A 12,147-nucleotide genomic window follows, 5' to 3' on the forward strand; every position below is an offset into this window, starting at 1 on the left:
CTACCACACCTAGCCCTATTTTCTTCTTTTGTTTTTAACCCTTTTTCCTATTCAGAAAAAAAAAATGCAGCGGGTACGGTGGCTCACGCCTGTAATCCCAGCACTTTGGGAGGCCAAGGTGGGTGGATCACGAGGTCAGGAGATCGAGACCATCCTGGCTAACACATGGTGAAACCCCGTCCCTACTAAAAATACAAAAATTTAGTCCGGTGTGGTGGCAGGCACCTGTAGTTCCAGCTACTTGGAAGGCTGAGGCAGGAGAATGGCATGAACCCGGGAGGCAGAGATTGCAGTGAGCCCAGATCGCACCACCGCACTCCAGCCCAGGCAACAGAGCAAGACTGTCTCAAAAAAAAAAAAAAAAAAAAAGGAAGTTCAGGTGCAGTGGCTAGTGTCTGTAATCCCAGCACTTTGGGAAGCTGAAGCAGGAGGATCACTTGAGCCCAGGAGTTCGAGACCAGCCAGGGCAACATAGGGAGACCCTGTCTCTACAAATAAAAAAAAAAAATTAGCTGGGCATGGTGGCACACATCTATGGTCTCAGCTACTTAGAAACTGAGGTAGGAGGATTGCTTGAGCCTGGGAAGTCGAGACTGCAGTGAGCTGTAACAGAGCCACTACACTCCAGCCTGAGAGACAGAGACCCTGTCTTAAAAATAATACTAAGTGGGAAGGCTAAAATGAACCCTGTAGTATTGAACTAGAATCAGAGGTAACAGTATAAACTCATGATTTTTAGGAAAGATGGATAAATGGATAGTGAGGAAGGATAAGACAGAGAAATACAGATGTGTATATAAGCATCATCAGTATCCATACATGTATTTCCTAACTTTATTTGCTAAGAGGGCCTACAGGCAATGATAACCTATTTGCTAACAATGAGTACACTTAGCACCCACATCTTGAAAACTGGAGCTCCTTGGAGAAGTGACTAATTTCCAGGGCTAGTGCAGGCAAAATCAATGTCATTTGGGAACATCTAAGTATTAACAGTACCAAAAAGTAAGGAAAGGCTGGGCACAGGTGGCTGATGCCCGTAATCCTGCACTTTGGGAGGCAGAGATGGAAGGATCACTTGAGCCCAGGAGTTTGAGAAGCCTGGGCAACATAGCAAGACCCCATCTCTACAAAAAATAAATGGCTCATGCCTGTAATCCCAGCACTTTGGGAGGCGAAAGTAGGCGGATCACTAGAGCTCAGGCATTGGAGACCAGTCTGGGCAACACAAGTCAGACCCTGTCTCTATAAAAAATAATAGAAAAAACTAGCTGGGCATGGTGGCGCACACTTGGGGTTCCAGCTACTCAGGAGGCTGAGGCAGGCTGAGGCTTGAGCCTGTGAGATCAGGGCTACAGTGAGCTGTGATTGTGCCACTGCACTCCAGCTTGGGCAACAGTGAGACCCTGTCTCAAAAAAAAGCAGCTTATCAAAAGAACACAGGGGCCAACACGAAGGAGTTCCTAATGGCCAAAGCTTTGTAATAACTTGAGCAACAAAATAATAACAGTGTTAGATTACATCCTATAGAATAAAATAATCTAGAGCTCATACCAATAGGAATTATGAGTTAAATAGGGGAAGTGGTAGCTCTAACATACAGAAGTCCAATAAATAAACATAAAATAAAAAAGGAAAATAAAGAATCACCATTAGGCCAGGCGTGGTACCTCATGCCTGTCTGTAATCCCAGCACTTTGGGAGGCCGAGGCAGGCAGATCACCTGAGGTCAGGAGTTTCAGACCAGCCTGACCAACATGGTGAAACCTCATTTCTACTAAAAATACAAAAATTAGCCAGGCATGGTGGCACACGCCTGTAGTACCAGCTACTCAGGAGGCTGAGGCAGAAGAGTCGCTTGAACAAGGGAGCCAGAGGTTGCAGTGAGCTGAGATCACGCCACTGCACTCCAGCCTGGGTGAGAGGGCGAGACTCTGTCTTAAAAAAAAAAAAAAAAAAAAAAAAAAGAATCACCGTTAGGTAAACACCATAGCCATAAATGTCACAGACAAGCCTCACCAGTAGATGCTAATATCAGCAGGCAAAAATTTGAAGATAAACAGGACTTTCACAGTCTCAAAAGTACCCCAAGATACTTATCAAATACGGAGAGAAAAATACTACCTTCACAGCAGAGAAACCCACCCTACACCAACATAACCAAGTAATCAATATGAATATTATCATCAGTAAGGTATATCAACATCATGAATCTCATGTAATGATACACCGAGAAGAACACATCATTATTTTTGTGGTATTCTTACCAAAAATACATAATCTCATTTCAATCATAACAGAACACTGGACAAACTCAAAATAAGGAACATTCAATCAAATAACTAGTGAACACTCTTCAAAAGCATCAAGGTCATCAATGACAGTGAAAGTCTAAGGAAATATTACTGGTAAACTAGAACACAAAGACTACAAACAAGTAACAACTAGATGCCACACAGGTTCCTGGAACACAAAATAGACACTAGTAAAAGAAAAAGTGATAAAATTCAAATAAGGTCTATAGTTAACAACATCATACCAATGCTTATTTCCTGTTTTTGATAATTTTATAGTAACGTGAGCTGTTAACATTAGAAGTGGGGTGAGAGATAAAAGGAAACTCTTTGTGCTGTATCTGCAACTTTGCTTAAGTCTACAGTAAGTTCAAAATAAAAAATTAATATGCTGGGCATAGTGGCTCACACCTATAATCCTAACACTTTGGGAGGCTGAAGCAGGTGACTCTCTCGAGCTCAGGAATTCAAGACCAGCCTGGGAAACAAAACAAGACCTCATCTCTAGTAAAAATTTTTTAAGGCCAGGCACGGTGGCTCATGCCTGTAATCCCAGCACTTTGCAGGGCTGAGGTCAAGAGTTCAAGACCAGCCTGACCAACATGGAGAAACCCTGTCTCTACTGAAAATACAAAATGAGCTGGGTGTGGTGGCACATGCCTGTAATCCCAGCTACTTGGGAGGCAGCTGAGGTGGGAGAATCACTTGAACCCGGGAAGAAGTTGCAGTAAGCCAAGATCACACCATTACACTCCAGCCTGGGCAATAAGAGCGAGACTATCTCAAAAAATAAAAAATAAAAAATTAGCTGGGTATAGTGGTGTGCACCTGTAGTCCCAGCTACTCAGGAGGCTGAGGCAGGAGGACTGCTTGAGCCCAGAAGATTGAGGCTCCAGTGAGCTATGATCGCACCACTCACTTCAGCCAAGGCAACACCAAGACCCTATCTCAGAAATAAAGTAATTCTTTTTTCAGCCTGTGTCATCAGTGAAAAATGAGAGAGATTAGGGAGGTTTTGCCCATGTTTAAGGTTTAGAAGGGGGCTCAGTACCCAGTAGAGGCCAGTGTGACATTGGCAGGAATTAATATTTGTGTTTGCCAAGAGGAAGATGAAATAATGAGGGAAGGTCAGGGCTGTTTGTGTCATCAGGTTTCCTGACCTAAAGAGGTTTCTAGAGCTCTTCCTATTCTAATTAGGCACGGTTTTAAGAAGACACTGCAGAGTTCCAGCCAAGCAAACATTTCAGTAGCCTCCTTCCTGCCTTCTTTTTAAAAATGCCATCCTATGAGTTACTAGTTAGTGAAACTGGTAACTTATAGAAAAAAGGAGGGACCACATGCCCATGATACTTACTATTTAAATTCTTTGATAAGATTTTTGTGAATCTTCATGCAGAAATCCTCCACTGTGGTCCTGGAGTAAGGAAGTACCACTGGGGATGTGTAATCTGGTAATTGGCCTTTGGGTTTGGTGTAACTAGAATAGAGAGGGCATAAAGATTACCACCTTCTTAGAATATCTCATGTGTTGAATGTATAGCAACCCTCCATCACCCCTGACATAAGACCAGGACAACCTCCAACCTGAGGGAAAAAGTGTCCTCAATATGACCTAGTAGATAATAGGAACCAATTTACTTATATTTTCAAAAAGAGCCAGATTTTGTTAATGAGCTCCAGAAAGTCATCTTAGGACGGTCTGGTTTAATTCGTACAGCAACATTACCCTATCCACAAAGACTTACATTCTCACTAGTTTCAGATAGTCCCAGATCTTTTCCAATAGGTCATCAAAATTCCAGCGGTGATGGGCAGAGATGGGTACACAGTGAGGCACCTTATAGATGATATCCAATTCCTCAATGGAGATTTGGTCAATCTTATTTAACACATAGATACAGGGGATATAAACTCTACAGAAGTTGAAGAAAAACAGGTATTAGTCTGGAGTTGTTGACCAAACTGTCAGACTGTTGAACAGCACACCCTCACCCAGACCCAACTGGCGCTCTCAAGAGGAATCATAAGTAGCAGATCAGCCAGAAAAAGAAAAAAGAAAAAGTGAACTATGGGTTGAAAAGTAACAAAAGTCAGGCCCTAGTACCAGACATAAAGATAATTGCTGGGAAAGCATACTGCAGTGGAAAGAACACAAGCTTTGAAGTGCTCAGACTGATTCTAATCCCAGCTGGCCCTCCATATATGCAGGTTTTGCATCCTTGAATTCAACCAACTGCAGATCAAAACCCACAGGCACGGAGGGTCAGCTGTACTATATCATTTTATATAAGGGCCTTGAGCATCTGCAGGTTTCATTATCTGCAAGGGGTCCTGGAAGCAATCCTCTGTGTATATGAAGAGGTGATGTTATGTGTCCCTAGGAAAGTCACTTAACCTCTGAGTCAGTTTCCTACATGGCTGTTTTAAAACATAATTTATATTTAAAGACTAAAAAATGTTTTATTTATTGGTACAATAAATAATATTTATTGGTAAAAATGATATCACATCTACCAATGTCATATTCCTAGTGTCCAATGAATATGACAGCTAAGGTTACTAATAATTAGGCAAGCCACAACTTCTCACGGTTTAACTGCCTCACTTGTAAAATGCCTAACTGAAAACACTGGCTTCTGTTTGTTTTCAAACGAGGAGTAAATACGTTCATCCAACATACAGGAACAAATGACTAGGAGAACTAAAAATATTATATGCAAATGCTACAAGGAATTTTAACAGTGACTTAACTCATTCAAGTCTCAATAATATTAATGGGCTGGGCATAGTGTCTTATGCCTATAATCCCAACACGTTGGGAGGCCAAGGCAGGCAGATTGCTTGAGCCCAGGAGTTCAAGACCAGTCTTGGCAAGGTGAGGAAACAACATCTCTATAAAAAATACAAAAATTAGCTTGGCTTGGTGGTACACGCCCATAGTCCCAGCTACTCAGGAGTTTGAGGTGGGAGGATGGATTGAGCCCGGAGTTCAAGGCTGTGGTGAGCCGTGATCACACCACTGCACTACAGCCTGAGCGACAAGAGCGTGACCCTGTCTCAAAAAAAAAAAAAAAGTAATGTATCATGAAATAGATACTCAGCTACATACTCTTAGGATGGAGAAAACAGACACAGCCTGGCCGGCTCAGACTTCTGTAGGACACAGCCTATAGAACTTCTCAGGTGGATTAATTCTGGAAGAGCAGACTCACCTACTACTCTCTTCAACTATCACATGACAAAGATTAGGGGGCAGCTTAGTTTACAGCAAGTAACTGAAATGGAGAATTTCATAGGAGGAGGCTGTAAAAGAAAAAAACTGAAATGGGGAATATGACCATCACAATTAAATTTAAAAGCAAGGAAGGATGTCAGAAATCAAAACGAATCCCTCAGTTTAGAGCTAAAGAAACCAAAGCCAGCAGGCATGGTGGCTCATGCCTGTAATTCCAGCACTTTGGGAGGCAGAGGCAGGCAGACTGCCTGAGGTTAGAGACCAGCCTGGCTAACATGGAGAAACCCCATCTCTACTAAAAATACAAAAATTAGCCAGGTGTGGTGGCGGACGCCTGTAGTCCCAGCTACTCGGGAGGATGAGGCAGTGGAAGTGCTTGAACCCTGGCGGCAGAGGTTGCAGTGAGCCAAGATCATGCCACTGCACTCCAGCCTGGGCGACCGAGCAAGACTCCAAAAAAAAAAAACACAAAACCAGGGGGCGGGGGCCAGGCACAGCGGCTCATACCTGTAATCCCAGCACTTTGGGAAACTGAGGCAGGTAGATCACCTGAGGTCAGGAGTTCAAGAACAGCCTGGCCAACATGGTGAAACCCCATCTCTACTGAAAATACAAAAGATTAGCCAGACGTGGTGGCAGGCACCTGTAATCCGAGCTACTCAGGAGGCTGAGGCAAAAGAATCGCTTGAACCCAGGAGGTGGAGGTTGCAGTGAGCCAAGATCATGCCACTATACTCCAACCTGGGTGACAGAGTGAGACACTTGTCTCACAAAAAAAAAAAAAAAAAAAAAAAGTCCACTATCATTTAAGATAGTAGCACAGGCTGGACGCAGTGGCTCATGTCTGTAATCCTAACATTTTGGTAGGCCAAGGCAGGCGGATCACTTGAGGTGAGGAGTTCAAGACCAGTCTGGCCAACATAATGAAACCCCATCTCTACTACAAATACAAAATTAGCTGTGCATGGTGGTGCACACCTGTAATCCCCGCTACTCGGGAGGCTGAGGCAGGAGAATCGCTTGAACCTGGGAGGTGGAGGTTACAATGAGCTGAGATCACACCATTGCACTCCAGCCTGGGTGACAGAGTGAGACTCCATCTCAAAAAAACAAACAAAAAAAAGGCCGGGCACAGTGGCTCACACCTGTAATTCCAGCACTTTGGGAGACCAAGGTGGGGTGGATCACCTGAGGTTGGGAGTTCAATACCAGCCTGACCAACATAGAGAAACCCCATCTCTACTAAAAACACAAAATTAGCCAGGCATGGTGGCACATGCCTGTAATCCCAGCTACTCAGAAAGGCTGAGGGAGGAGAATCGCTTGAATCCGGGAAGCAGAGGTTGCAGTGAGCTGAGATTGAGCCATTGCACTCCAGCCTGGGTAACAAGAGCAAAACTCCACCTCAAAAAAAAAAAAAAGAAAGAAAGAAACCAAAGCCCACTATCATTTAAGATAGTAGCACAGGCTGAACACAGTGGCTCACGCCTATAATCCCAACATTTTGGGAGGCCGAGGCAGGTGGATCACTTGAGGTCAGGAGTTCAAGACCAGCCTGGCCAACATGATGAAACCCCACCTCTACTAAAAATACAAAAATTAGCTGGGCATGGTGGTACACACCTGTAATCCCAGCTACTCGGGAGGCTAAGGCAGGAGAATCTCTTGAATCTGGGAGGTGAAGGTTGCAGTGAGCTGAGATCATGCTGCTGCATTCCAGCCTGGGCAACAGAGTGAGACTCCATCTCAAAAAAAAAAAAAAAAATAGTAGGACAACTGGAATTAAGATAAACTTCTGCCAAATTCAAGATCCAATACTGTTTCCATCACAAGGCTTCCAATCCAGTCAGGCACAGACTGCACACTCAGTCAGTACCTGTTTCCTTCCACCACATCAATGAGGTCATCAGCTGTAGCATCACTACGTAGAGTCACATCAGCATTATGAATCTTGTATTCGGCCAGAATGCTCTTCACAGTTTCAGCATCTAGCTCACTCTGGGGGCACTGAAAGGGAATAGCAGATGACTGGTCAGCACAAAATTTAAAAAAAAAAAATACTTGCCAAGTGTACCAATATCCATGTACCTGGAAAATTCTAGCTAAGATGCAAACTCATTACTAAAGACATCCGGGATGAGTGTCACTGACTTTTAGTAGGAAATAAATGTTCAAACTCCAAGGAAGGTGTTACACGCTGAACTGTGTTCCTCCTTCCCCCACAAAATAATTCATATGTTGAAGTCCTAATCTCAGTATCTCAGAATGTGACTGTATTTGGAGATAAGAGTCTTTAAAGCGGTAATCAAATTAAAATAAGGTCATTAGAGTGGGGCCCTAATCCAATACTGGTGGTACTAATGAGAAAAGGAGATTAGGACACAGAAACACAGAGCAAACACCAGATGAAGTCATATCTGTAAACCAAGGACAGAAGCCTCAGAAGAAACCAACCCTGCCATCACCTTGATCTCAGACTTCCAGCCTCTAGAATTATGAAAAATAAATTTGTTATTTAAGCCACCCCATCTGTGGTACCATATTATGGCAGCCCTGGCAAACTAACACAGAAATAATCTTAAATGTTCAAATTCGAACATTAAGACAGGATAATGGGGCCGGGCGCGGTGGCTCAAGCCTGTAATCCCAGCACTTTGGGAGGCCGAGACGGGCGGATCACAAGGTCAGGAGATCGAGACCATCCTGGCTAACACGGCGAAACCCCGTCTCTACTAAAAAAAAAAAACACAAAAAATTAGCCGGGCGAGGTGGCGGCGCCTGTGGTCCCAGCTACTCAGGAGGCTGAGGCAGGAGAATCGCTTGAACCCGGGAGGCGGAGCTTGCAGTGAGCTGAGATCTGGCCACTGCACTCCAGCCTGGGCGACAGAGCGAGACTCCGTCTCAAAAAAAAAAAAAAAAAAAAAAAAAAAAAAAAAGACAGGATAATGGGAAAGATGTTTTGGGCAAGACAGCTTAAACCTATGCCAGTCAAATCATCTGGAGTGTTAAATTTAGTAGGAAAGTCTCAGTCCTCAATTCTGACAGAGAAGCAGCATTTGACAGAACTGGTCACTCTTATCTGAAACACTTTACTTGGCTTCCAGCATTTCAAACTCTTTCAGTTCTCCTTCTCTCTCTTTGTCTAAGAAGTCTTATCTCTTTGAGTCTCTTTTCTTTTTTTCTTTTTTTTTTTTGAGACGGAGTTTCTCTCTTGGTGCCCAGGCTGGAGTGCAATGGCGCAATCTCAGCTCACTGCAACCTCCACCTCCTGGGTTCAAGCGATTCTCCTGCCTCAGTCTCCCAAGTAGCTAGGATTACAGGCGCGTGCCACCATGCCTGACTAATTTTTGTATTTTTAGTAGAGACAGGGTTTTGCCATGTTGGCCAGGCTGGTCTCCAACTCCTGACCTCAGGTAATCTGCCCACTTCAGCCTCAGCATCAGCCACTGTGTCTGGCCGATTCTCTTTTCTTTTTTCTTTTCTTTTTTTTTTTTTTTTGAGATGGAGTCCCACTCTGTTGCCAGGCTGGAGTGCAGTGGTGTGATCTCGGCTCACTGCAACCTCCTCCTCCCAGGTTCAAGCGATTCTCCTGCCTCAACCTCCTGAGCAGCTGAGATTACAGGCGTGTGCCACCATGCTCAGCTAATTTTTGTGTTTTTAATAGAGACAGGGTTTCACCATGTTGGCCAGGATGGTCTCGATTTTTTTTTTTTTTTTTTTTTTTTTGAGACAGAGTCTGGCTCTGTCACCCAGGCTGGAGTGCAGTGGCGCGATCTCGGCTCACTGCAAGCTCCGCCTCCCGGGTTTACGCCATTCTCCGGCCTCAGCCTCCCGAGTAGCTGGGACTACAGGCGCCCGCCACCTCGCCCGGCTAGTTTTTTGTATTTTTTAGTAGAGACGGGGTTTCACCGTGTTAGCCAGGATGGTCTCGATCTCCTGACCTCCTGATCCGCCCGTCTCAGCCTCCCAAAGTGCTGGGATTACAGGCTTGAGCCACCGCGCCCGGCCTCGATCTCTTGACCTTGTGATCTGCCCGCCTTGGCCTCCCAAAGTGCTGGGATTACAGGCATGAGCCACCACGCCTGACTCTCTTTTCTTTTCTATCTATACTCACATCCTTGGTGATCTCAGTTAGGTCCATGACATTAAAGTTGATAATCACCAAATTTATATATCCAGTCTAGGTAATTCCTCATGCAGCCTAAATAATTCCTCATGCCTTTTTTTTTTTTTTTTAGTAGAGATGGGGTCTCGCTTTGTTGTCCAAGCTGGTTTTGAACTCCTGGGCTCAAGTGATCCTCCTGCCTCAACCTCCCAAAGTGCTGGGATTATAGATGTACAGTCATGAGCCACTGTGCCCAACCTACCCCACATGCCTTCTTGACAGAAACACCTAGATGTCTAACTGGCATCTAAAACTTAACATCCTGATCTTCTCCTTCCCTCCAAACCTACTCTACCAAAAGTCCTACCATTTTAGTAAAAAGAGTTCATTTTTTTTTTTTAGCTCAGTACAAAAAAAAAAAAAAAAAAAAGTGGCTGGGTATGGTGGCTCACACCTGTAATCCCAACACTTTGGGAGACCAAAGCAGGAGGATAGTTTGAGGCCAAAAGTTCAAGATCAACCTGGGCAACATGGCAAATCTCCGTTTCTACCAAAAAAAAAAAAAAAAAAAAGCCAAGCCTGGAGGCATGTGACTATAGCCCTAGCTACTTAGAAGGCTGAGGCAGGAGGGTCACTTGAGCCCAGGAGTTTGAGCTAACAGTGATTGTACCACTGTACTCCAGCCTAAGCGACAGAATGAGATCAACCAGGCTGGCCGACATGGTAAAACCCCGTCTCTACTAAAAATACAAGAATTAGCCGGGCACAATGGCAGGCACCTGTAATCCCAGCTACTCAGGAGGCTGAGGCAGAAGAATCTCTTGAACTTGGTCGGCAGAGGTCGCAGTGCGCCAGGATCGCGCCACTGCACTCCAGCCTGGGTGACAGAGCAAGACAGAGTGAGACTCCATCTCTAAATAAGTAAACAAACAAACAAACAAAAAACAAAACAGGCATCTCTGACTCTTTCTTTCACAATGCATACCCAATCCAGATGTAATTACTATCAGCTATTTCAAAATCTTTCCACAACCAACCACTTTTCAACTCCTTCACTGTCACAACCCTGGTCCAGGAAGCTATCACTTCTTGGTTATTGCAATAACCTCTTAAATTATTTCTGTTTCTGCTCTTAACCTACTGCAATCTATTCTCAACATAAGAGTCAGAATTATTCCACTAAAACCTAAGTCAAATCATGTTTGTGGGTCAGAACTCAACCAAGTTACCCATCTCCTGTAAAGTAAAAGCACATATGTCCCTATGTTATGACTTCATCTCTTACTACTCTCTTACTTGCTCATTCTGCTGTTCCTCAAACATGGGAAGACATGCCCTGCCTCAGTACCTTTCCACTTGGACGTTTCCTCTGCATGAAGCAAATGCTCTTCTTCAAGATATCCACTTGGTTCACACCTTCATGTTACCTCAGTGAAGACTTCCCTGACCAACGTTCTTAAAACCGCAACCCTCACACCAACACTCTATCTCCTTTCCCTACTTTGTGTTCTCACATTTATCATTGACTAATACATTATATTTTACTCATTAATATTTGCTATTCTATCCAACTAGAAAATAAAAGCAGGGGGTTTCACTATTCCCTCTTCCATTCCTGCTCAGAGCCTAAAATAATGCTTGGCCCATGGTAGGCACTCTATAAATTTGTGTTAAATGAATGAAAACAGAAGACATTGGCGGCCATGTACTTTATGCAAGCATAATATTGGTTCACACTCCCATATCATCCCTAATAGATAATCCAAAAGAGGAAATAAGCAGCAAAGGTAAGTCTGAGACTGGCTCCTACCCTAATCTTGAAGTCTTTCTTGTCAGTCATTATGAAGTCACTGTGCTATCTCAATTAGTGCAGGGAAAAGCCAAGAAATTTTCCAATGTCAATGTCCATGCACCCTAATCCACTCCCCACTCCTATTCCTGCAGCAGCCTGCCCCATGTCGTCTTCCCCACTTACAGTGGCTGTGAGATTAATGCCTCCCTTGTCTTTCTTCTTAAAGCCAATGTTGGGGGGTTTGCTGTTCAAGCGAATGCCAAAGCCTTCCAGCTCATTTTCAATTATCTTCTTATGTCCCAAAGGTTTCAGGACATCCAGAACAATCAAGATCAAGTTACAGGTTCGGGCCACTGAAGAGTAAGAAAAAAACATACCCAAGAAAGTTCAATAAAGCCTTAACTAACCCAAATACTCAAGTAGAGGTGTTTTTCCCCCTACATTTAAGTGTCAAAGGATTTTTTTGTAATACATACATACATACATACACGAAGTTCTTATAGCTACAAAAGAGTTATACCAGAAGTCAATTTGCCTTGTATGCCATGAAATCAGCACATATTTGCCCAAGAGTTGATACATTTTCTGTCGCCCAGGCTGGAGTGCAGTGGCACAATCTTGGCTTACTGCAACCTCTTCCTCTCGGGTTCAAGCGATTCTCCTGCCTCAGCCACCCGAGTAGCTGGGACTACAGGCACGTGCCACCATGCCCAGCTAATTG

General features: G+C 44.0%; 1 protein-coding gene and 1 long non-coding RNA gene across 3 annotated transcripts in view; one reads left to right on the forward strand and one right to left on the reverse strand.

The window, feature by feature from the left end:
- DRG1 (developmentally regulated GTP binding protein 1) overlaps window positions 1-12,147 on the reverse strand; it is a 38,046-nt gene that overhangs the window by 3,266 nt on the left and 22,633 nt on the right. Inside the window, exons 5-8 of one of the 2 annotated variants that reach the window (NM_001266937.1) lie at window positions 11,610-11,779; window positions 7,406-7,536; window positions 4,040-4,207; window positions 3,649-3,771 (exon numbers count right to left, since the gene is read on the reverse strand). In NM_001266937.1, the coding sequence (NP_001253866.1) occupies window positions 3,649-3,771; window positions 4,040-4,207; window positions 7,406-7,536; window positions 11,610-11,779 (592 nt within the window). Of the gene's footprint in view, window positions 1-3,601; window positions 3,772-4,039; window positions 4,208-7,405; window positions 7,537-11,609; window positions 11,780-12,147 lie in introns of both variants that reach the window. The other variant, XM_077948884.1, reaches the window with a different exon arrangement.
- Window positions 8,993-11,838, forward strand: LOC144331806 (uncharacterized). The gene is made up of 2 exons (XR_013399309.1): window positions 8,993-9,059; window positions 10,523-11,838. It is a non-coding gene; the product is annotated as an uncharacterized LOC144331806 (long non-coding RNA).

This window comes from Macaca mulatta, chromosome 10 (genome assembly GCF_049350105.2).
Source record: "Macaca mulatta isolate MMU2019108-1 chromosome 10, T2T-MMU8v2.0, whole genome shotgun sequence".
Lineage (NCBI taxonomy): Eukaryota > Metazoa > Chordata > Mammalia > Primates > Cercopithecidae > Macaca > Macaca mulatta.